The 24,777-nt window shown below is 33.7% G+C and overlaps 3 protein-coding genes across 4 annotated transcripts in view; all 3 read right to left on the bottom strand.

Moving 5' to 3' along the window:
- The window catches only part of LOC110413411 (protein SRC2-like), a 3,249-nt gene extending 2,036 nt beyond the window's left edge, over positions 1–1,213 (bottom strand). The window contains exon 1 of the mRNA XM_021424184.2: positions 3–1,213. Within this exon, the coding sequence (XP_021279859.1) occupies positions 3–401 (399 nt within the window). The 5' untranslated portion in view covers positions 402–1,213. The remainder of the gene's footprint in view (positions 1–2) is intronic.
- A 593-nt stretch (positions 1,214–1,806) lies between these two features.
- On the bottom strand, positions 1,807–3,486 carry HYD1 (C-8,7 sterol isomerase). The gene is made up of 4 exons (XM_021424649.2): positions 3,218–3,486; positions 2,617–2,763; positions 2,398–2,506; positions 1,807–2,267 (listed from the first exon to the last, which is right to left on the bottom strand). Exons 1-4 carry the CDS (start codon positions 3,348–3,350, stop codon positions 2,003–2,005), a joined length of 654 nt encoding a protein of 217 aa, XP_021280324.1. The 5' UTR covers positions 3,351–3,486; the 3' UTR covers positions 1,807–2,002.
- A 2,392-nt stretch (positions 3,487–5,878) lies between these two features.
- EMB2785 (elongation factor family protein) lies at positions 5,879–22,976 on the bottom strand. 2 transcript variants are annotated; one of them, XM_021424580.1, is made up of 19 exons: positions 22,524–22,974; positions 22,349–22,423; positions 21,722–21,872; positions 21,457–21,525; positions 21,158–21,330; positions 20,823–20,960; positions 19,293–19,418; positions 15,066–15,164; positions 13,339–13,459; positions 13,130–13,193; positions 12,160–12,214; positions 11,958–12,082; positions 10,565–10,638; positions 9,904–9,953; positions 8,153–8,239; positions 7,134–7,184; positions 6,966–7,049; positions 6,469–6,519; positions 5,879–6,165 (listed from the first exon to the last, which is right to left on the bottom strand). In XM_021424580.1, the coding sequence occupies exons 1-19, from the start codon at positions 22,842–22,844 to the stop codon at positions 6,082–6,084; spliced, it is 1,998 nt and encodes a 665-aa protein (XP_021280255.1). In that variant the 5' UTR covers positions 22,845–22,974; the 3' UTR covers positions 5,879–6,081. The 2 variants fall into 2 exon arrangements, with proteins under 2 accessions (XP_021280255.1, XP_089639278.1); XM_089783152.1 differs by having other exon boundaries at positions 6,966–7,184; positions 22,524–22,976.
- Positions 22,977–24,777: the final 1,801 nt, after the last annotated feature.

Genomic DNA, 24,777 nt, shown 5'->3' with positions numbered 1-24,777 from the left:
ACCCCGTTAGGCTTCCCATCACTGTTTCGAACCTGGTAACTGACAAATCTCACAACTCCACAGAATTCCTCTATCAAATCCTTTAACGGAACGCGTGCTTCGCCGATTGTTCTGCCAACTAAACCTTCATGACGCAAATCAAACTTGAGAAAAAGACGATCAGTTTCCTCTGAAGGTAAGCTCTTGAGATCGAACTGAAATACATGATTCCATTCAGGGTTCTTGCCTCCTCTGTCGATAGATGTTTTCTGACGCTGCAGACGTTTGTGTTGCTCTTCTTTCTTCTTTGCTTGTTCATTCACAATAGAGACGACTGAGTAGACTGAGAGTTTCTGGAAGAAATTGAAGGCCTTGAGATCTGTGCAGGAAATTACTTTGAGCTCCAGAGAACTCCAATCCATATTATTTATTGCTCAGTTTCAGAACCCAAATCTAGTCTTGTATTGGGAAGAAAGCAAATGAGAAGAGAAGAAAATATAAGAAGGTTCAGGGGCAACGCCAAACTCACCAAAAGCATGAGGCACACACAAAAGAAAGATGGCCCTGTCTGGCCTAACTTAAGTACTCCAACAGTAACAGGTGCGACGCGTTATTCCTCTGGCTCCACCACAATAAAAGACCGCTATTGAATTACGGAATTTTCTTTTTGTAACCTTTACCAAAGATTGATAGTCAATTCAACGGTCAGTATGATCCACAGGTTCACTCCCCAAAAGTAGTCCGAGAAAACGATGATGCTCAGGCACGGGTTAATTCTTTTCTACTTTTGCTTCAAGGCTTTGAGCTGCCCACCTCACTCCATCCAACCCAAAAAAAAAAGGTTCATCACCATGAAAAACGACCAATGGCAGGGTTCAAGATGACTGAATCATCCCTCATTTGGATATGTGCCAGTGGCCACAGTTGAAGCCAACATATCTGTGGATCTTTTGAATTATGAGAAAAATTTTCTGTAATTAATAGAATAGAAAAACAAATTAAAGAAGCCACTGACACCGTTTGAGTGAAGGCCATAGAACTTGCAATAGATAAGCACTTGAGCACATTGCTCTAACCGGAGTTGAAGGAACAGCAATACAAAAAACAAGCAGCCAAATATGTTAGAAAGGAAGATGGACTTCCTCAAGGCTACTGAAAAAAAATAAGGTGGGGTGTGGATGGGGGGAAGGAAGATGGACTATCAATTCTTTTACCTTAGTTCCTTTTTCTTGGCCAAGATGGCCATCATGGATTCATCCGTTAGAAGTTTGGAATCAACTCTTTGCACCAAAGAAGCATCTGAGGTCTGGATGCCCCAGAGCCAGAAATGAAAGAAAACAAATAAATAAAGTGCTAAAAAGAGACAAAAACAAAAGGACCATGTCAAGCGATGCTACTTTGCAGCCAAGCAGAGAACTGGGTTTTTTGCCATTTTCAGATCCTTATTCTCAGGACATAGTTTAGTGCAGAATATCCAGGCACAAACATGCATCCAAATGACAAATTAACTCTAATAGAAAGGAAGACTAGGAAAAAGATAAATGAAAATAGCTTGCTGTGCTACAAAGAACAAGTGTAGCTTTCTCTTTTCAAACTTCATATAGGTCCAAAGAAGATGACATTTAAAATAGCAGCAATTAAGCAGCTGAAGGAAGTTGAAATTGCATAATGAAATGCAATGCACCAGCTAAGCACCAATAATAGTCAAGGCTTATAGTAACAGACCTTCCACATCATTATTTGCTATGCAAGCCGGTGATTGCTTCCACTAGAAAATAACCATCCATTCAGGCAGGTTATATGATAGCAACATTGTGACAAATTAAATTGAAGAAGATTGATACACAAATGTATGCATTCCATTAAAGGCAATTACCAGTCACTTATGGAAAACACCAAACCAAAAATGAAAAAAATGACACTTTTTTAAACTCGAATGCTTAGATTATTTCAAGATTGCCTGCTCCAGTGCACAAATAAAGCTAATTGTTAAGCAAAGAGAGAGTATATTCTGCAGACTTCCTCAGCGAACCTTGTTCTTCTTCTGGCTTTGGCTGTGCACTGCCAGAGAAATTTTCTTCCAACACCGGACAGCAATGAGTGAGGGTATCAGAACCCAGAAGGAATTTGCAAAAACATAGTATGCATAGTAATAAAATGGGCTTGTAGCAAAGTTATCACCATCCAAGTAAGCCGTTATGAAATATACAAGAGTTCCATAGAGCTGTCCCATGGAGATGGCAAACTGGAGTATGTAGCTGTACCCCTTCCCTTTGGCTATAGCATACCTGCCAAATAGCCAACAACATTTTACAATGAGAATAATAAAAGCAGAAGGGAATAAATGGCATTGGTAAATTGAACTTGACACTTGAATCTTGTATTTGTATTGGGCAGTATTGTAATGTCAAATCTTACACTGCTAGAAGGCTAGTAGGACCTTCCAGAACTGCAGTTATTCCTTCAACAGTAACAATTGCAGCATCCCTCCCCGCATATCTTGAGTCACCCTTGCTGTATTCTTTCCCTGCCAGCTTTTAATCGTGAGTAAATTGTACACTTAAGGCCAGCAAGAAGGTTAGAGCAACCGTTGAGAACCGCTATTGTCATAAAAAGAACAAGGGAAAAGGAACTTACAGACTTCAGCAATATAAAATCCTGTCTTGTCTTTGTAGAATTCAGGAGAGAAAGCAAAATAACCTTCAAGAATCATATGTGTAAGTCCAGTGAAAGCCCACCAGCACATGAGGAATCTATCAAGGTTAGATATCTTGCGCAATCTCCCTGGTACAAAAAGCAATATCTAAATGAAACAGCGAGTTTGCATGCATTTATTGTCTAATCAGTAACCATCAAAATCATCATCAGGCCGGTAGGGTCAGGGTTTCTCCTATAAATTCCTAAACTACCACAGAAGGGTGTTCCACTTAGCCAAAGCAATGTCTGTTTTGGATGCTTCAAGACAGTTTCAGTCTCTTCTCTTACTAGATCCAGATAGCATCATGTTCTAGTGGCTTTTTCAATGTATTGTTAGCAATTACCACTAGCTAATAAAATTACGATGCGCTTTAACGTCAATAGGAAGGAAATTTACAAAGTCAGGCAACTCCCCTTTTCACTTGGCATCAAACTCATACGTAAACCCAAATAAATACATTTGCTACTAGTGAAAGAGCAAGAGCAATGGGTATTGTGATAAAAAAGCATTGGGAAGAATAAGAAAGAAGAGGGGCCAAACCAGAGACGATCCACACAAGCGAGACGACAAACAGAGAAGCCAGACCAAAGACGCCGAGAATGGTGGACTGCGAGAGGGAGACGGCGACATATCCAGGCAGTTGCAGATCTCTCGGCACGTATGGATGCTCCATTCTCTCTCGCTTCTCTCCTCTACTACTGTGCTACAACGCAAACTCAAGTCAACGACCAACCACTCAAATCCAGCTATTTACACCGGAGCTTGCTTGCTATCCATTAATGGCCCCTTTTTAATTAAATGCTAATTTAATGCATTATTAGGCTCGACAGTTGACGATTCGGATTCACATTTGTTTACGATAAATAATGAACACACTCCGCTAATTAAATATATTTAAAATCTAAATGTGTATATGAAATATTTATGAAATCTATTTAACAAATCCCAATAAATTTTATATAACAAGACGCATTTGACAACTCATTTAAAAACGATTGAGGAAATCAATTATTAAAATTAAATTATTTTTTGTTAATAAAATATATAATTTTATTATTAAAATTTAAAAGTCATAAAATAAAATAATTATTACAAAATGAAGTGTAAATGTATGTCATGTAAGCTAGTTATTTGGTTGTAGAGATACCTTATATTATTTTAAGCATTTGATTTGAATATAAAATTTTCTTTGTCTCTATGTTTATTATTATTATTATTATTAACTAATAAGAATTATTTTTTTTAAAAAAAAGTACTCTTTCATTCATAATTGAAACAAGAATCAATTTCTACTAATTGCAAAGTAACGTACCAATTGTTGGTATGTTTTAAAAATAAAAAATTATGTCTCTTTATATAAAAAGTTATGAATGAAAAATTATATTTTTTTATGTAAAAAGTTATGACTATTGAAAAGTCAAATAGCTTGAAAAGGTTATATCACGGATTATTGGATTATAAATTATCATTCATGTGAAAAGTTAGTGATATTTGAAAAATCATATTTAAATCTAAAAATTATGAAACAGTTAAAAAGACATTACTACTAAAAAGTTTTGATATAAAAAGTTATCTTTTTATATTGTATTTTAAAAGTTATGTCTTATGAAATAAACAATTATTTTTTTATAAAATAATTATTATGATAATATCTTTATATAAAGATTATGTCTTGTAACATGCAAACTGTGTGTTTAAGACATAAAGATGCAAAGTAGACTAGTCTTTTTCCATTCCTATTCCTCCTTGCTATGAAAACAAATCAAAGATTTGTAAGTATTTTCATAAAGTAAAATATCTGTACCTTTTTAAATTTTAATCGAAATTTTAAACGAATTTATTAATTTTTAAAATAAATATTTTATCTCAAAAAAAATCTTCCGTTAGACACATAAGTTAAGCCATTAGTCAATTATTAGTGTTTCTGTTAGTTTGATGATATAGTAATATTGAAATGATAATTTTACTTTTTATTAATTTTAAAAATTATTATTATATATTTTTATTAATTTAAAATTACTATTATTATATTTTTAAAAAAAAATAAATAAATAAAAAGGAGCACTGATTGATTGATGCTCCCCAAGAGAGGGGGTGAGGGGTGCACCAACTCTGGTGCTCCCAAAGTGGGGATCAGTGCTCTCCCGGCGCTCTCCTTTTTTTTTAATTTTTTTTAAAAATATAAGAATAATTTTTTTAATAAATAAAGAAAAAAAACATTTTAATTTTGTTATAATCTCTATTAATGGTGTTTACACTTTGAAGATGAAATATCAATTTCAAAAATTAATATATCTATTTGAAATTTCGAATAAAAGTTAAAAATATAAGAATATTTTAACTATTTTCATAACACTCATATGATTTGATTAAAACAAACTAAGTACTACTTGTTTTTGTCTTATAACTTTAATTATTTATCTACCTCAATTCTAGTAATTTAAAATTTTATTTTTATATTATTTGTATGGTTATTTTATTTTTATATTTATTTTGGATATCATGTGATAAAAATCATAATTATTTCTTTCTATTATCTTATTTTTTTATTTTTATTTTATTGTTGTTTTATTTTTAGGATCATCCATTGGTAGCCATGTCAACAAATACCACATCAATAATTTTTGGTCATGTCAACAAGTGCCAATCAATAACACATTAGCATGATAAATGCCACGTCAATATATAGTTAACACCACATTAGCAAGACAATGCCACACTATCTCAATTGATCAAAATGCCATATTAACATATTTAATAGTAAAAATGTAAGGATGTGAATATATACTTAATGTCCTTGCATTCATGCTGTGAATCCCAAGCAAGCAGAGGCACAAAAGAAGAATTTCAGTGCTTTTGTTTTCAACTAAATCTCCTGAAATTTTAGTTGTTGCTTTGATGCCAAAGCATCCAAATTGGAAAGAAAGAACATCATCCCTGCAGCTTCTCTCAAGCCATTGAGAAGAAGCTGGCTAAGGTAGTCTCCACAAGTTTGAAGGGACCCCCATACTCTGATGGTTTCACAAATTGGCATTAATCATCACTCGTCAACAGAAACTAAAGGCAGGATTGTAGGATTGTTTTATGGAAAATTTTCCAAAGTCCGGGCAGTCCCTCCCGCCGATATTTTGTTCCTGTCAAAATAATTGAACTACATAGAGTAGATATATATATATATAGATATAAATTTTGACAGGCTGCTTAAAATAATGGCAATTGTTTGTTTCTTGGGAATTATACAAATAAAAACATGGACTCTCCTTGCCCCCTTATTGTCAACAAAAGTAACATATAGTTGATATCCTATAAATAAATTATGGAACCATATTTATGCCAACTAAAGAATTGGGTGTACTTTGGTACACTACACTGACAAAGTTACAAAATTGTATTAAGGAAAAGGCTCAGTCTTTTGGCCTTTTGCTCATGGCTTTGCGCTTGTTAACTTCCAGATATCTCTTCCTTAATCGAATCGCCTTTGGTGTAACCTGCATGTCAATCATATCTCAGACCTTTTTTTTTTTGATAAGATATCTCAGACTTAGGACACGACTAGCAACAACAACAACAACAACAACGTATGTATTATGGCACAAACAAATGCATATTTTCTGCTGTTGTATTGGCAAGAAATTGGCATTCGTGACAACTCAGAAAACTCCACAAAAGGGATACACATCAGTCATCATTATTTGTAGGACTTGACAATTCAAGAACTTACATAATAGAATACTGGAGAAATATTCAACTATTAATCAAAAATGGCAAGTACAACGTCAAGAGTAACTTACCTCTATAAGCTCATCGGAAGCAACATAACCAATGGCTTCTTCAAGAGTCATCTGGACACAAGTGCATCAAATGTCACAAGTCAAATGTAAAGGTCAAATGATGTATAATTTACCATGTTCTAAATTATTTTAAAATGTTCTATTTCAATGTTTTATCCTTAAAATCTTCACACTAAAGCATCTTGATTGATTTGACTAAGGCCAAACTGACACAGAAGTGTTCACAATATTACTTTGAAGGGCTTGTGAAAAATATAAATTACCCATCAAGATACTTTGATGATAACCTTGACCAATCTGGGTGCAATCCAGCACCTTACTATTTAAGTGTTATAAATGCTAAGGAAGAAGAGTCAAGATTTCACATAGAAAGAAAGAAAAACATGGTTCATTGCAGTATGGTGCAGTGTGATGTATCTCAAGAATCAACAGATCAAAAATGAAACAAAGTTCGAGGAAATAAAACAAAGTAATTTAAACGGTTGACAATGACATACAAGTCTTGGAGGAGATAGTTTCACATTTTCATCCTTGCAAGCTGCACGAACATTTGTAAGTTCTTTGGTCCTAACTGGATTTACCTGCAATAAGGCAGCCATTGCAAAAAGGTCAGTCATCCAGATGCAAAACAAGGCGTGCTGCAAGGGAACTAGATTTTTTCTTACATCAAGATCTGTATCGCGCGAATGTTCACCAACAATCATGCCATCATATGTCTGTTAGCCAACAACTAAACAATAATTAGTGTTTTAAAGTAGAGCTGGCACAAGTGATCTGAACACGAAAGAACTACCGAATTTGCCCAACTAGAACCCAATCCAACTGATTTAACTCTAAGAGTCCACAACCCAAACCTGAATCAACCCAAAACCTGGAACATAAACTAAGTAAAATACATATTGTTTTCTTTTCTTAAACTTCATTTTAAAAATGACCTAAACACAACTTAATTTGAATTAATTTTTTAAAAAGTCAAAGACATGAACCAACCGTATTTGAAACTTGGAAGTGGCCTGAACCAAATATGACTTAAACCTGAAGTGACCCAAATTTGAAATGAAATGAAATTTCATTATCCATGCCTGACCTGACCCAACATATGCCCAATTGCCACCACTGATAGAAGCAACCGGATTTAACTAATAAATTGGTTGAAAAAATATGTCTCAGTTACTCAAAGAACCGATATATATATATATTATGCATTACAAAAACAAGAAAATAGGGACAAATTTGTCATGCCATCCTCAATTCTTCTCACTGCCTATTGATAGCATCAAACAAGGGTTGGTCCTACTTTTAAACAAGTGGGATCACCACCAAGGTATATAGTGTTTGGTCATAATGTTGTGTCTCATACTAGTAATTGTAATATGTGCTATGGACTTGTCAACCTAGACATAAGTTACAATCCATGGGAGTTCATTTAGAATAGACCTATCACAGAGCATACAGAAATGGGCGTGTAGCCTAATGGTATCACCTTCCTAAAATAAGTTCAAGTTCCTGGGTTCAACTCTGGTTAGATAGGGTGAGGGACTGGAAAGGATTATCTCCAGTTGCATGATATTGCCATGAATTTTAAAAAAACCATGCATTGGAAGGGCAATAACTTATGGGAATTACGAGCATGCAGAGGCAAATAAGCAAGTAGTGAAATTATTAATCTCAGCAAGGAAACAACCTCCATCCCAGGAGTCACAAAAAGAGTTCCACGAGCTTCCAAACTCATCAATGCATGAGCTGTGATTGTACCATAACCCATTGATACCTGTTAGAGGAAACAATATGCATAAGGTGGCAATAGTTCAGCAGCAATTATATACATTTTGGTGAATAAAATATTCAAAGCAGTAATTATATGTCAGATTATCTTAAAAACAAGTATTCTCGTGCTTATAATAAGGTCTAGTGAAAGCCAAATGGTATATAATATGCCTATTATATTTGCAATGACTACTTGTCCTTATCACAATGTCAGATTTTCTGCTCCATTCTTCTTCCGCTATTAAGAAATAAGGTGGCATTACAAATCAAAGCTCTTATTATGTATTTTTCAAACCACCCACACAATTATAATACCTTCATTTACACCTATGGAGTTTAGAGACTTTCTAAGTTTTACTTAACAATGATGACTTTTCTTTTTCAAGTATATAATTCTAAATACATTTTTCTATTGAATGTATTAAATCTACTTTTTGACGCAAAGTCTAAGACAACTATTCCTACACATACAATTTTTTTATAGAAACTACAGGCATACATTTTTATGTAACTAGGCTTTGCCAAATGCAAGGGGACCTACTAATTAACAAATAACTATTACAATACAATTTTTTCTTGTTTCTTTCACTTTTTTTTTTCTCTCAAAAACTTTTATTCCGGACATATTTAAGTCCTCATTGTCCTCGCGCTTTTTTTTTTCTTTAAAGATTGTATAAAGTTCTTCATAAGTTTTCTAGATCTAGCAAAATCCAGCCAACTCCGACGAGATCTGGTTTCTTTTTCATTTCATCCTGCAATTTCTGACATTTAACTGTAATTTTTTGTAAGAATATTCCTAAGATTTCAATTCCACTGATATTTTTCTAGAAATATTGAGACATAATGGCCCTCAGCGATGTGGATGCTCAGGTTGGGAAAGCTCATATGTCAAGTAGAACAACCAAGATGAATACCTGAAACAAACTAAAATTTAACTTTCAAAAAAAAAAAAAACTAAAATTTTTTGTTAGACACTACTCATTTGTTCTCCCTTATTCAGTTCAGTTGTGATTAGTAAAATGTAAAACCCAAATAGTGCAGTTTGGTTTGTTTGCTTCTCAATATCCAAACTGAATACAACCTGAGTGCTTCTTTGTCTACTGAAGGTTTACACATATGTAGTTTCCCTTGACAGCAGATTGTATAACTTAAAAGAATCACAAACTAATCCACAGTCCAAATAAACAAGCCTAAATAAAAGAGGAGGGTAGTGACAAACAGTATAAAACTTAGTCAAATCTTATGAACATGGATCATAATCGAAATTATGCTAATACTAGGGCGTCCCTACAAGCACCGCACTCTATAGCTAGAACACAGCAAGAAGTAAGCAAGGCCAGCTACATCAGTGCCCCAGTGTAGTACAAAACTATACTATTAGTTCCAGTATGTCAAATCTAACTATTTTAAATTATATTGCAGAACAAGTTCTTCGATATATAGTAACATCTGATAAAAAATCTATGATACTATAAAAGATTTCAAATGTTGAACATAAGAAAGAATGCCTGCCTCTTGAATTTTACTTTCACCAGTCATCCTATCAATAAAAGAAACATCATTCAAAGAAGCTTTTGGTTTTTACACAAGAACAAAAGAATAATTATCTACACTAGAAGAAAACTTTACAGCAGTTAAGTCACAAAAAAAGGTATTAGGGAAACATACCAATACTCCTTTCCTGACATTTCCGAGAGGACCTCGAAATTTTTCATATGCTGCAAAACACAGATGTAGAAAATGTGAATAAAATTAGGAAAATTATCATATTCACCAGCATTAGAGTTGTTAAACTCCACAAGCAAGCTTAGAGGGTTGACATGTGTCCCGTCAGGATATATTTATGAAAATTTGAATCAATTTATTATTAAATGGGCATACCAAAACTATCTAACCCTACTTTTGGAGTTTAAAATTCCACTGCCAGTGTATAGAATTAAAATCAATGAGACCATTAGTCTTCAAAAAGGAAAATAATGAAAATATTACTACATCCAGCTGGAAATAAGCTAGTGCACACATTTCTTAAGATAAGCTACCTCAAAATTCAGCTATGTTCCTAACATGTGTATGATTTGTTAAAGTCATTTATGTGAACAACAACATGCAGGTTGAAATCTTTTATTTTATATTTTACACCACAGATGGTACATACAATCATTGAATATGTTGTCATTAGTGGATCAAAACCAGGGAATAAAAACTCTATTTTCAGAAAACAAAAAGATTCTATTTCCAGCGAATCATGACATAACAAGAAGATGCAATTGATACAACAAAGAAAACAAAAGAAAAGGAAAGAAAAGTATCTCTAACAGGACATGTATACTTAGAAAAGCACGATGCATAAATCCAGTTCCACGTGTATCACTGCTGAACACACTTCTGTAACCAACCAGGCCCCTGACATACAAAATAAAGGTAAAGTTATTTTTTCCCCAATTCTCACTAAAAAATAAGCCCAGCAAAACAGCATCCTAATAGAATTTTTACGAAAGAACGATCATGTCATCTCTGCTTATAAATGCTTCCATTGAGTTATATGGTACAATCTGCTCAACTACTCTCAAACTGTCATCATCTTCAATAATCAGAAATTTCCAGAGAGGAAAAACCGTTCTTCAAATTAAAACCACCTTATCAGATAAGCTATGCTTGAATTAAACCATATCCGCCCTAGTAAAATTAGTTTAACGACATGCCCTTAATCCCACCAAGAAATCCCCAAACAAGACACATCTAGTACATTAACTTTTGCAATTCTGTCCGTACTTTATTATCTTCTGTTGCTCATTACAAAGATTTAGCCACAAGATCTCGTACTGCACCCTCTTAAGGGGGACTGCATGACTTGACGGAAAAAGTCCCAATGGCCAAACATTTAAATTACAAGATGCATTATGAAAGATAACAGACTGCTCTAATTACCATGAGTGGTTCTAAGCTTTATTCTTTAGCCTTTGGCGATAAAAGAAATAAGTGTCACTTCATCAGTATGTCAAAATGTTTATGATTTTTATTCCATTCGATGAGCACAAAGGTGAAAAGGCCTTTACATGGCGACATCTTTATTTTGGTTTTCCAATTATTAATAAATGTTCAGTCTTTTTTTGAATAATCTTCTTTTTTTTTTATTTTTCCATTTTACTCTCACGTTAATATAGGCCAGATTTGGGGAAGTCTGCCGACCTGGGGAGACAGTTGAAAGTTAGAGAACTTTTGGTTTAGGGCTATGACAGAAGTTAAAATGAGAGTTTAGGAATTAGTTAGGACTTAGGATTGGAACAATAGAGATTTTATCTCAAAAGAATGCTGATACTGAAGGAAAAGGTAGACAAAGACTCTGGGCAGAAAAGAATACAAGGGTTCAGTTGGGGTATTGAGGGTTTTAGCAAGTGGGAATTAAATATGACATATGTGACAAGAAATAGAGTTGAAAGTACTAGATATGGAATGTACTTTAGGTTGCAAAGAAGAGAAGCACTAGACATGGTATGTACCCTAAACCCCCGCCAAAAAAATAAAAACCAAAACGCCACATACATGTACCCATTCATGGAGAAATCATCATTCAAAAGGTACTGGGTTGAAGAAGAATTTCATTTTCCAAAAAAGAAAATCATACCTTTAGGCACCCCCACCCCCCAAAAAAAAAGTACGAAAAAAACACATTCATATTTCACAGCCCAAAGAGAATGTTCACAAGAAAAAAGAAAACTGACCTTGATGGACAAGTTAATGACAATCTAGTTCTACCAACATTTCCAGCAACAGGACCCATATCGGCAACCTCAGCTCGCCTATGAGACAGAGCTTCCATAACTAACCCCACGTGCTCATCATTCACCTATAGTAACAAATTAATGAGTTCCAAAGTATATAAGAAATGGAAAACCAGTTCATGCCTAAATCTGCAGTTCTCACCTCAATAGTCACTTCCTCAATTGGCTCAAGCTTTAGACCATTCTCAGTTTTATACCTGATATAAGACAAGAATATTTCCCAGAGAAAAAACTATTAGTTTGCAAATGAAAACCAAATATATATAATTGGTAATAAATTGACCACATAAATCAGAAAAGTCATCTAGCCAGGTTACGGATTTAAGGCAGAAATAATGCATTCAGCTTAGTTTCTTATAGTTTTGGCTGTCAACTGGTACCACTTGCATGTTTACAGAAAGAATGTTCCCATCAAACTCAAAATTGCCACCAAAGGTATTAGTACAAATTTGTATCAGAACCTTCAAACTTCAATGTCACAAATGTCAATAGCTAGCGTCATGATAACCTTATTTAGCTTTCCATATTCACAATAAGTTCTATGAATGGATCAACAATAGTTTTGGCTGTCAACTGGTCATGAAGGTTAAAGCTATGGCTACTTTACAGAAAGAATGTTCACGTTAAACTCAAAATTGCACAAAAGACATTGGTTCAAATTTATATCAGAACCTTCAAATTTAAAGTCATAAATGCCAATAGCTAGCATCATGATGAAACCTGTTTAGCTTTTTAGATTCACAATAAGATCTACGAACAGAACAACCATAAGAAAGCTGGCTTCAGCATCTGATCAACAGTATTAATCAAACTATTAGAAAACAGCTGACGACTGAGTTTGGTTTTACAACTAGAAAACAGTACAATTAAATAGGACTAGCCAAACATGCAGGATGTACTCCCTTGATTACAAGATTTTTGATCCTTTTGTCATTGCTGATTGTAGAATGCTTCTCAATGTTCAAGTGAAATGGCAAGTAAATGAACATGCTTTCCAAATCCAGACATTTGCCCCTGATACTATCTTACTACTATGGTAACAAGTTCATGTTTTATCAGAAACAGAGACTAACAGAAAAAGGGCCTCAGTTGAAGCATCCTAGAAAACTCACATGACTTTCGGTGGTGAAACAGACAGCTCAAATCCTTCACGTCTCATATTCTCAATCAAGATCCCTGTTATGCATGTCAGCAAATTACATTCAGCAGGAAAATTTAATGCCAACAACATGTTGAAGTTAAAGAAGATGCAATTTAATATATGCTATATAATTAAATCATAAAAAAAATGAAAGCATAGTCCTAAGGTTGGATTACGAACCCAGCTGAAGTTCTCCCCTCCCCTGAACCTCATAAGATTCTGACAAGCCTGGAAGCACATTTATGGCCAGATTTGTTTCAGCTTCAGCCATTAGTCGATCACCAATTTTTCCTCCAGTCAACTACAGAAATTTATCAGCACCCTATTACCTCATGTAGATTGGATATGAGTTGTAGCATAGCCTAAGCACCATATAGACATACTTAAGTTTGGCAAATGGATTTCAAGAGGCCGTTCAACTTAAAGATCAGAGACAACAAACTATAAAGTACTGAGTTAAATAAAGCCCAACCCTGATCTAAAATTTTAAACATTCATTTCTAATAGTTCAACTTGCATAACAGATGAACAAGATTCAAGTGGCCATCTAACATAAAGATCAAGCATAGCAAAGTACAAAGAAATGAAGCTCAGCCCTGGATCTGAATTTTTAAACATATATTTCTAACAGCTCATCTAGAATATCATATAGTCCAACACCCGGTAGCATAAATATAAAATGAATTTCGAAGTGGAGAGAGTTGACCCTTCTATTTTTTTCTATTTCCGTAAAAGATAACCCCTTTTTCATTATATTATGATTTTCTATAAGTTTCCACGGAAAAAGGAATATATAAATTAGCCATGAGAATCTGCAGTCATGACTTGGTCAGCAAATTCTTTTTCCCTTTGTATACTATTTTTATTGGACTAAACAAAGTTGCTCTGGCTGTGTATTTAAGTTCAAATACAGTCTAAGTTATATTAAAATCAAGATATCTTACATCTACATGTTCACTCCAACCGTCAACCACAAGTTCAGCAAAGGAATCTTCAAAAAACACTGAAATACCTTCTCTCTTTGTTTTTGGGTTATCTTTTAAAGTAGATCACTGTCTTCTTTTTGGGTTCGACACTCATTCGCTTCATGTTATTATTAAAAAATGTTTTAATTTCCACTTTTCTATTTTCATTTTACACTTCTGAAATAGCAAAAAAAACAAGTTCAGTGATATCTTTTAACGATTAAAGAAAAAGGACAAAAGCAATTTCCACACAACAATGAAAACAAGATATTCCAGTTACAATGAATGTTTAGAACCGTCTCCATATTTTACTACGTTCATAAAAGAGTAAATAGTGTCTTTTCCGGCCAACTATTTATGTAAAATATTTTACAGTAAAAGCATATATTTAATTAAGTAAAAAATGTTGCATAATATCTAAATTTATATAAAATTATTCAAAATAAAAAGATACAAGGAATTCTATTAAACATGTGAAAATCAATATATAATCAATCTGATAAACTTTAATTTACAGCTACATAGGATACACAAATATAATCAGACAATGATACAATGAATCTTTAAAAAGATAAAGCCAAAAGTATAATATACAAACGATAAGGAATATATTAAATAATATAATGTTACCTAATCTAGAGTTAAATGAGCAAGAACCAAGAGCTATCAAACACAAACAGAACTTTACAATAGTTAACTCATAACAAACACAGAAGGATGGGTTCTTTTTCTTATGAGAACAGAGAAGGGGTGTTTGTCCACAAAGTATTGCAAAATATACCAGAATTGAAAAGCCATTAAATCAACATTAGGGTTGTCATAAGATAGCCGTTTGAGCAATTAAGAGAAAAATCCAGATAAAAATTAGGACATGGCCAGCAAGCCAATACATATAGCAAAATTTACCTATTGATGAGGAAAGCAAGCAAGGATACAACTTACATGGGTACCATCACGACCTGCTAATGGAGAATCATTGACGCCAAAAGTCATGGAAATGGTTGGGGGGTCCAACACAACGGTAGGTAATGCAGTCATAACCTAACAAATATAAGCACAATCCAATTTATATATAGCTCCAAGCTGTCAAAACTTTATATGAGATGGAGACGCTAAATGTGACATGCAACATGTAACGAATCTTAACTATTCCATTACATAGGCATTCACGTCTGATGGGCCAAAAACGTATAGTAATATTAGCCAACCACAATGAATTGAAAATCCTATATCAGCGCAGTAATTAAAGGTAAACATCAGATAAAATGAGATTGAAGTTTGAATATGGTCCCTCTAATATCCCAATTCAATGATTTTAGTCCTTTTACACCAATCGAAAATCCCCACGCTTTCATTGAAAGTTGATTTAAGAACAATTGATAACAGTGTTAAATTTTACTACTAGCTTGCATGACATGGCATTTTGGTGAAGACATAACATGATGAGGTGGATTAATTTTTTATCACATGGTACATGTTAATATAAAAAATCATATTTTATTTTAATTAAATAATAATTAATATTGCTTTAGATTCTAAAATAAACAATGGTTAGTATTTTTTGTAAAAAATAAAGTCTTTTTGTGTTAATGGGTGCCACATGACCAAAAATTCAGGTTGGCATGCCACATCACCAACAAAAACGTCATGCGGCCAAAGTTAACAGCAGAATTTTAACACTGTTGTCAATTATCCTAAAATCAACTTTTAGTAAACGTTTAAGGAATATATTCATTAAAATCAAGGTAGAGGACTAAAACCACCAAATTGACATGGCCAAATGCAAGTTCCACAATACAGTAAAATTTAATAATAATAGTGAAATCTGAAATGGCAAGTTCTCCTTCGATTAAGCCCTAAGTGCCACATTTTCTAAGTAAAAAGGAAGTGAAGAATAAAAGTAGAAGTTGCAATTGAGAAGGTAAGATAGATTCAGATGGGGTCACTTCAAGTTCGTGTTGTTTCAAGTCACTTAAAGTTTGGATCATTTCAGGTTTAGGTCACTTCGGTTTCAAGTCATTACAGGTTTTAGTAAGTCTTGGTTGGATTATTTGGATTGAGATTCTTGACCTTTAAAATCAAGATCACATTCTACGAATTCGCAGTGCATCTACAATTTTGGTTTGTGATATCATAAGGCTTGGAATCTTTAGAAAAAAAAATCATTAGATCATGTAAAAAGACAGAGCTAGCAAATTACATTACAAAATTTAGTTATTTACTAATTTAGAAAACACTAGCAAATCTTTTTGCACATTGCAACTAGATCACAAAATAACATAATATTACATACATGTTAATTGAATATTACATTCATTGTGAATTCAACAATAATTAGAAATATATTTATAACACTCCACGCTACTTAATGTATTTCACAAGAACATATTTTATTTGTAATATATTTTTTTAGGAATATCTTTTTATCTCCTAACATACAGTTTCCCCTCTAAATTGAATGCCTACTTTCCAAATGGCACAAACTTTAAAAAACAGGATCTTTGGTTCCTTACATTACAAACTTTACCCTTTAAATGACAAAAAAGCCAGAGTGTCCGACCAAAAGATAGTATTTCAATGAAAGATTTGGAAAATTGTTTTGATTTTGGGGAAGTGTACACTGGACATGGAAAATTGCTTATAAACCATAACTGGCCGTGGTAGAGGACATGGAAGAGGAAATCAAGCCTAACACATAGAATTGGTTGAGTTGAGGGGTATGATTGAATATTTTCCATGGGCTGTGCAAGCTTTACAATGACAGAAACCAATGGGAGCCCATATGGAGAATCCAGAAGGCAACCATGACCCTTTGGCAAAATGTGGTCTTGAGGATAAAATTGAATACGGAGAGGATGAAAACCCTTTACATAATGCTGGACCAGCAAATCTTGCTGTCCATGGTGAATTGGAAGAGTGGTTATTACATGATTTAAACTTGAAAATGTGTAGAGTTATGATAAAGGTTGATAACTTCCAAGGGAAGAAAATAGCAACTTACGGAGTACAAAACAATTCTGGTAATGGTAATTTTAAGGCAGAATGTGAAGAAGGCTACGAGGAGTAATTATTACCAACAATTTATGACAAATATAACAAAGATAAGGAATCACAGCTAGTTTATGATGATTGTGATGAAGACAATGAGGTTGATGTTAATCCAATTCAAGGAAAGCTGGTATCAATGGAGAAATTTAAATTTGAGAGTAGACAAAGTGGAATTGTTTATGCATTAGTTAGCGAGTTTGTGCAGCATGACCTGAAGGGTGAATTACCAAAGCATCCTTTTGAAGTTCAGCAGTTGTTAGAAGAGTTTAAGGTGCTCACTAGGAATTACCATCTGTTTTAACAATAATGATTAGCAACCAATACTATTGATTTGGTCTGAGGGATTCATTACCAAATATGCCAGTTTATAGAATGCTCACATTGCAGCAAGCTGAGATGCAAAAACAGGTTGAAGAGTTGCTTACCAAGACTTTGGCATGGGAGAAGAAACCGCCCAACAAACAACAGATGGCTTCTATAAATGGTTAATGATGCTATTTGGTCTCTCTAATGCTTTAAATACATTCATACAACTTCTGACTAACGTACTAAAGCTTTTCTTGAACTTGTTGATGAATGTTTATCTTGATGACATCTTGATTTACAATATATCTAAGGAAGAACACTTAACCCACCTTTGGCAAGTTATAGTAGTTCACATTAGAAAGAAAATCTTGAGCTATGAGGTTGTGTTTTAGGATTTATTGTCTCAGTGGAGAAATAGAAACCATATCCGGAGAAGGGTGTCCCATAAGGGAATGGACAGCGCCAAAATCAAAGTTAAAATTTTCATGGGTTACCATTGTTTTCTAGGAGTTTCATAAGGTATTTCAATTGCATTCTGAAGCCGATCACTAAATGCTTGAAAAGGGACAACTTTGAGTGGCCAAATTCTGCACAAAGAGCGATTCAATGGATTTAGCTTTTGATGATAGAGGCAATGGTTCTTGTACTACCAAATTTGAGAAGTTATTTTGGTGAAGTGCGATGCATCGCTTGTTGAAATCGAAGATGTTCTTAGTAAAGTTGGGAAGCCAGTGGAAATTGTAATGAGCAATCAAAGTTACTGGTTTTGAAGAACTAAAAGTTCAGTACTCAAGTGATCTTTACTTCAACCATATTATGGAGGACAACAGTAAACCAGCTAGAGAGAGTAATTGGATTGAAGAATGTGAATTGAAAAGCCTTGATCCAGAAAAAGTCTATGCTAGAGCTACCAAAGTTCTCACTAATAAGGAGGGCCTTTTGTCAACTCGAGGAGATTGATGTGGTTGCATCCTAGAATTTATCTAATTGTTTATCTCGATATGTTTTCCTCTATGTTTACTGTTTTACTGTAGTTATTAGTAATTATGTTTTTATTTTATTATGTGCTCATGAGACTAGCATGTGATCTCTAAATGAGTTTGAATGGCTAGAATTAGATGGGGTATATGTGTATCCAAGAGTTACAATTAAAAGCTACTGTAAACCTAGTTAAATAGTCCTTTAGACACATTAGGCTGCAATGTTATATTGGACTAATTTCTGTCAAAGGTCCTACAAATATGAACCCTAGTTATTTTGTTTCTACTTCGATTTTACATCAATTTTACCCTTTGCTCTAGGTTTTTTTCAGTGTTTTGCTTTTCTTTATATCTTTTCTACTTCCATGCTACATCCGAGTGGGTTTCAGAAAATTGTCTTTTGGAAAAAGAAAAACAAAAGACAATTTCCAAATTTTAAGCCACATTTCTCATTGACAGGAAAAAACTTTTTAATTGACTGAATTTTATTGGCTTACCAAACATTGAAAAGTGAGGGAAATCATTTTCCTTGTCACAAAACAGAGCCTAAATGTTATTTGGTGGCCCTAAATCCCTGACAGGTGCCGCCAAATGGAAGGTAGGTACAATCTACTTTGAAGAATATAACAATGAGTCATGTCCTACATCCATCGCAAGCACTTAAAAAAAAATTTGTATATAATGACCCATGCCAACTTAAATAGATCACATTTGGTAGATTTGGCCTTACTCAAGAAGATTAACAAGACCAACTTGAAAATTCCTGGTTTACAGTAAAACTAGTAAAGTCAACACAAGCACTCAACTTATCTTTATCACAATGATAAAAGCATACCTCCGTATTTGCCACTGTATGGCCAATTGATGGACTAGCCATCCCAGCCATTGATATAATATCACCAGCTCCTGCACTATCAATAAGAACCATGTTTGTACCCTTCTTTTTCATTAGCTTCACAACCTACAAGACAAAGATTGCACGGTCAATATGCAAAATTAAACTATTGCTTATAAGATTAGAACAAGAGGATCAGGTTATAAAGACTTCAGAGAACTTTGGCCTAAAAAAAGAGGAACTCAACACTTAAAAGTTCACTTACACTGTTTATGGGTGGAGAATTTCAAAATTTCTTAGAATTTTTTATTGCAGAAATTAAAATCCTACATTAAAATTTTTTGGGGAATTAAAAAAGAGTTGTAGAGATTAATATTTTGAAATTTGAAATTGCATTTCCTTCCAACCTCAAAAAGAAGGCAATTATAGCTTCAGCCTCAAACCATTGCACCACCAACTTCTGAAAATCTGAAAATGAAAACACTATGCCCATTCTTCTCAAACTAAATACCAGCAAACCTTCTATCCACACCATTCAACAATTTTTATGGCCATTAAAGTCGATCTTGGGGTTTGGAAACTAGAGATCAAACAAAGTCAGGTGAAAAAACAAAGAAGATTGCAGAGAGATAGAAGAAGGGATGAGGTGCCAACCATTAGCATTACTGACCTTGGGATGAAAAGAGAACATTGAGGGAGGTTGTGATGATTGTCTACTTGATCTAAGAACAAAGACAGAACAACAGAGATAGAAAAGAAGGGAACAAAAAGGGCATAGATAAAATAGAATTGTTAACAATGACTATTTAGGCCAAATTTGAATTGGGAAATTTGGCTTTTAAAAGACCCTTGACAGATACCCAGACAGGTTTAAAATTCTTATTAAGTTCCCAAATAGATCATTTTATTTTCGGAATTTAGAATCCCATTTTAAAACCCCTCATCCAAATGCACTCTAAATGCTAATTGTGAAATTAACTTTCCAATATGCATACGCATTCCACACATCTGATGAAAAAATACTCCAAGAAAGCATGCTTTTCAAGATCCCTATTGCTGTTGCTTATCAGATTAATAGTAATCTGTCCCTTACAAAATGGATTACAGAATGACATTTAGTACTAGAATCATTCCTCATTATCTTCATGAAAGTAGAGGTTGAAGAAAACACCAAGCGGACTTCTAATGGTCAGCAAATTCTGTGAAGTTGAGCATCAATAAAATAGAGCATAGAAAATCACCACTAAAGTATAAAATCAGAGATCAAATTTAGTTTTAGTTTCGTAAAGTAATTCTTTCTTGTAATGTATCATAGAAACCAAAAATATCAGCATATTTTAATCCCAAACTTCAGACCAGGATTCAGGTAGTCAATGGACACTTAGATAAGCATAATGAAGCACAAAAACATATAAATGATAAACAAAAAACTCAACAAAATGTAATTTCAAAAATATTATCTAAATGATGATTTTAAGTCAAACTTTTCCTCTACTTTCAATCCCAATCAGGCTATGTAGAAATACAAACCTTTCCTTCTTCAAGTTTCTCTACGCCAGATTCTTTGCTTCGTAATCCATGTATTCTATCACCAACATGAATGATTCCAGATGAAACACGCCCTGTTAATATTCGCCCAAGATAGTAGTCTTTTTCCATCATGGAAACCTGAAATACTTTATTGATTATCTTTCTAGATGTTCACATAAAAAAATATAGCATGGAAGAAATGTGAAAAGCAGAAAAATAGCTAGGTGCAAATGTACAACACCTAGAGGGGTGCATGCTATCCAACCCCCCCTCCTTTTCTCCTTATGCAGACACAAACACACATTTTTAATCAACTATCAGCACTAAGTACCAACCAGCATTTGGAAAGGTGCATCAAGGTTCGCTTTTGGTGGAGGAACATGCCGTACAATGGCATCAAGCAACTGTGACATATTCTTTGCATCAGCAGGAGGATCTTTCGTGAATGTTGAAGATGCCCATCCTTCTTTAGCAGAAGCATAGAGGACTGGAAAGTCCAGCTGCTCCTCTAGAATGAAATCATGTGAAAATATATTAAAATTATACCACTATCCAGCTTAGGAATAAGGCTAATATCAAACACATTTAAAGAAGGTAAAATCATATAACTTTTTTCATTCCTATATTGCTTCACCTGTTGCACCAAGATTTGCAAAAAGATCGAATACTAGGCTCTCGACTTCATCACATCTCTCCTCTGATACTGCATCATTAACAACCAGGGACATAAGGATTAAAGCTTCTTTCATTTGCAAGAAAAAAGTATTAAAGAAAAATCCAGAGAGTAAGTAATTTCTCACAAACAGGAATACATTCTTGCAATTGAAAGAATCATGAAATATCATTTCAGCTCCCAAAAATAAAAAAACATGAAGCATAAATAATTATTGAACTCATACCAGAAGGTCGATCAACTTTGTTCAACAGAAGAATAGGGTGCAGCCCATAATTCAAGGCTTTGGCAAGAACAAACTTTGTCTGTGCAAGTGGTCCCTCGCCAGCATCAACAACTAATACTGCTCCTTCAACCATGCCAACAACCCGTTCAACCTGAAGATTAAGCAATATGATTAAACAAAAACTGGTAAATTGCATGTTTTAATTTTCAAAAGAGTGCAAAGTCTTGGCCTTAAAACAAACCATACTGATAATCAGTAATAAGAGTAACTTTATAACTTATAGACTATTTCCTTATTATTCAACCCTTTTTCACTGAAACAAGCATGCTGTTTCTTCTGTGAATAAAATGTATCAGAGTTTTCAAACTTCAGGCTTTATTGCGCAGAAAGCAATTTACTTGCAAATGGTAAAATACATGAAACCATATATATCATTGTGTACACCCACTATTTTCATTGTCAACGCCACGTTTGTTGCTTTGCAGTATATCTCTTTTGCATAATTAATAGTAGTATATAGAAAACAGCGAGAGTGGCTGTAGTTGATGATAAGTATGATCCAGAATTAAATTACTACAAGCTATTTTTTGTACCTAGATATGTGAATTGCAGCTCAGGTGAACATACCTCACCACCAAAATCAGCATGCCCAGGCGTATCAACCATGTTTAACTCATTTTCTTTCCATGAAATACTAGTAACCTGCAATTTTTCATTGTAGAATTGAATAAATATGTTGCTTAATGTGAAGAAAGTCCATCTCGTGATTTGTAGTATGTAAGAGTAAAGAAGAAGAGAAGACCTTAGATGCAATGGTGATGCCACGCTCACGCTCAAGGCTGATGGAGTCCATGGCTCGCTCGTGGGGGATGTCGGCTCCACACTGCCGCAGCAGCCGGTCCATCAGTGTCGTTTTCCCGTGGTCCACGTGCGCAATCACCGCCACATTCCGTAGCCTACTAGGCTCCAAAAACACCTTCGGATCTGTTGCGGCAGCGGCGGCGGCACTCGCAGGCCCTGCGGTGAACCCACGGGAGAGGGGGAGCGGGCGGACCAAGTGCGAGGAAAGAGATTTCCTAGTGCTGGCAGACAAGAGAGAGCGGAGAAGCAAAGGACCCGCCATTTTCTGCTCTCAGATATGGGTCCAGTTCCAAGGGTTTTTCTTGGCTTTCGGGGTTTAAGTTTGATAGCTTGCCGCAGGATTTGCCTTTCTGCAAACCCATTGAATATTCTTTTTTTTTTTTTTAATTTAGCTTTTACTATTGATATAATCAATCTAATATATTTTAGCAAAAACATATTAATTTAATATAATAATATAATATAAATATAAAAGAACACAAATCCCCTAATGATAAACATAGTGTTTCCTAAGGTTGAAGGTGTTTGCATAATATCGAATTAAACATAGTGATAAACATAGAAGAAGGCAATTATACTAAATTGATTGGCTTATGACAGTAATCATCTACTACCAAAGTGTTTCGCATACCAACTTTTGTAATCCACCAAACCTATATATTTCTAAGCTGGTGGCTTGCATAAAATTCCAGAATTTGTTTCCAAAGTGCAACTAAATTCAGTGGTGGAATATATCTACATGAGTATAGAATTTAAAAATAATATTGTTTCTCCTATTTACAACAAAGTAAGATGAAAAATTAAATAAATATATATATATATATAGAAATTAGATATATATAAAAATTAAAATGAAAGCATACAAATATAGTAAAATAATTAAAGATGAGATTTTAAAAATGTATAAATTGAGAAAATAGAAAGAAATAGAAGAAGAAGACTAACAAAATGAGAAAGAAAGCGATGAAGAGAAAAACTGATGAAAAAAGGGGTGGATAATTTCAAACACTCTAAGAGAAAATGAGTATACTGTTAAGACATAACATGTCGTTGTTAATACTAAATCATATTAAATTTAAATTCTAGATTTTATAAAATATAAAATATTAAATTCATAAAACATCTCATGAAAGATCCAAGTGGCAAAACAAACAACAACTTTTCATGAAGAAAGATTTTGAGCTAAATGTAATTATATAGCATGAATAGTCAAAGAATAGGCACTCATAGTAGAAACTTTTAAAATGCAAACAAGCAGAATGTTAAATATACAATGGAAAGAAAGAGAAAACTTTGCAATTAGATCAAAACAATTAAATATATATTGACAGATGCTTCAAATACACAAATGCTAGCATACCCAACATATGTGTGGAGGAAGAGAGAGATAAGAGAAATTATTGTTGGTCCTTGTTGAAGGCAGGAAGGGGAGCATGCTCGTTGTTGTAGTGGGTGACCAAAATGTTGTAGTCAATAAAAAAATAATTATGAAAGAAATATTTGATTAAATTATTATTGATTCATCTTTATGCACAAAAACACATTATTGATTCATATAATTTTTACCATGTATTCCACAAACAATCATTAGAGAAAAAGTTAAAAATTTCAACCTCAGTTGATGGTATCTGTAACACCTTATACCCTCAGTATAAAAGTCAATACGACCTTATCGATAGGATGAAGGTAAATCGAAGCCAAATTAAGTGTGAAAGAATAGTAATGGGTGAAACGAATATTTTGAAATAAAATATTTTGTACAAGAGAAAATATTATTTAAATAATAATAAACTAATAATAAAAATAATAATATTTTATCAAGAATGAATTAGTGAGTTAAAAGGTGGTTGGGGAGTGAATTGGAACAAAGTGAGACCCTTTGAGACCCGAAGGGACAAGTGAAGAATTTTGAAATGAAATAATATTAAAATATTTATATTTTATCTATTATTAAAATTAGTCATGAATAAAGACTACATGGTTGATTTAAGTGGAGAAAAAGAAGTAAGAAAGAATTTAAAAGAAAACGACGTTAGTGGGGCTAGCGTGCCTTTATTAAGTAAAGTAAGAGAATGTAAGTATATATTTAAATATCATGGTGACACTTTGGAGAAATATAAATATAATATTTTATTTGTACAAGTGTAAAAGAAAAAAATAGAAGAAAATTAAAATTAAAGGAATGATGGGAGACC

The sequence above is a fragment of the Theobroma umbraticum genome, unplaced genomic scaffold, assembly GCF_002168275.2.
Source record: "Theobroma umbraticum cultivar Fairchild unplaced genomic scaffold, ASM216827v3 scaffold_4.1, whole genome shotgun sequence".
NCBI classification, from domain to species: domain Eukaryota; kingdom Viridiplantae; phylum Streptophyta; class Magnoliopsida; order Malvales; family Malvaceae; genus Theobroma; species Theobroma umbraticum.
Note: the sequence above shows the minus strand (reverse complement) of the source record. Positions and strands in the feature narration are given on the sequence as shown.

Excerpts from the sequence above, each read along its gene's own strand:
- HYD1 (XM_021424649.2), bottom strand. The coding sequence starts at position 3,350 with ATGGAGCATCCATACGTGCCGAGAGATCTGCAACTGCCTGGATATGTC. Across the intron at positions 2,507-2,616 it reads ATTTTATATTGCTGAAGTCT|GGAAAGAATACAGCAAGGGT; the intron begins GTAAGTTCCTTT and ends AAAAGCTGGCAG. Across the intron at positions 2,268-2,397 it reads CCTACTAGCCTTCTAGCAGT|GTATGCTATAGCCAAAGGGA; the intron begins GTAAGATTTGAC and ends GCTATTTGGCAG.
- EMB2785 (XM_089783152.1), bottom strand. The coding sequence starts at position 22,844 with ATGGCGGGTCCTTTGCTTCTCCGCTCTCTCTTGTCTGCCAGCACTAGG. Across the intron at positions 15,165-19,292 it reads ATACAGTGGCAAATACGGAG|GTTATGACTGCATTACCTAC; the intron begins GTATGCTTTTAT and ends TATATTTGTTAG. Across the intron at positions 13,194-13,338 it reads GAGGGGAGAACTTCAGCTGG|GGATCTTGATTGAGAATATG; the intron begins GTTCGTAATCCA and ends CATGCATAACAG.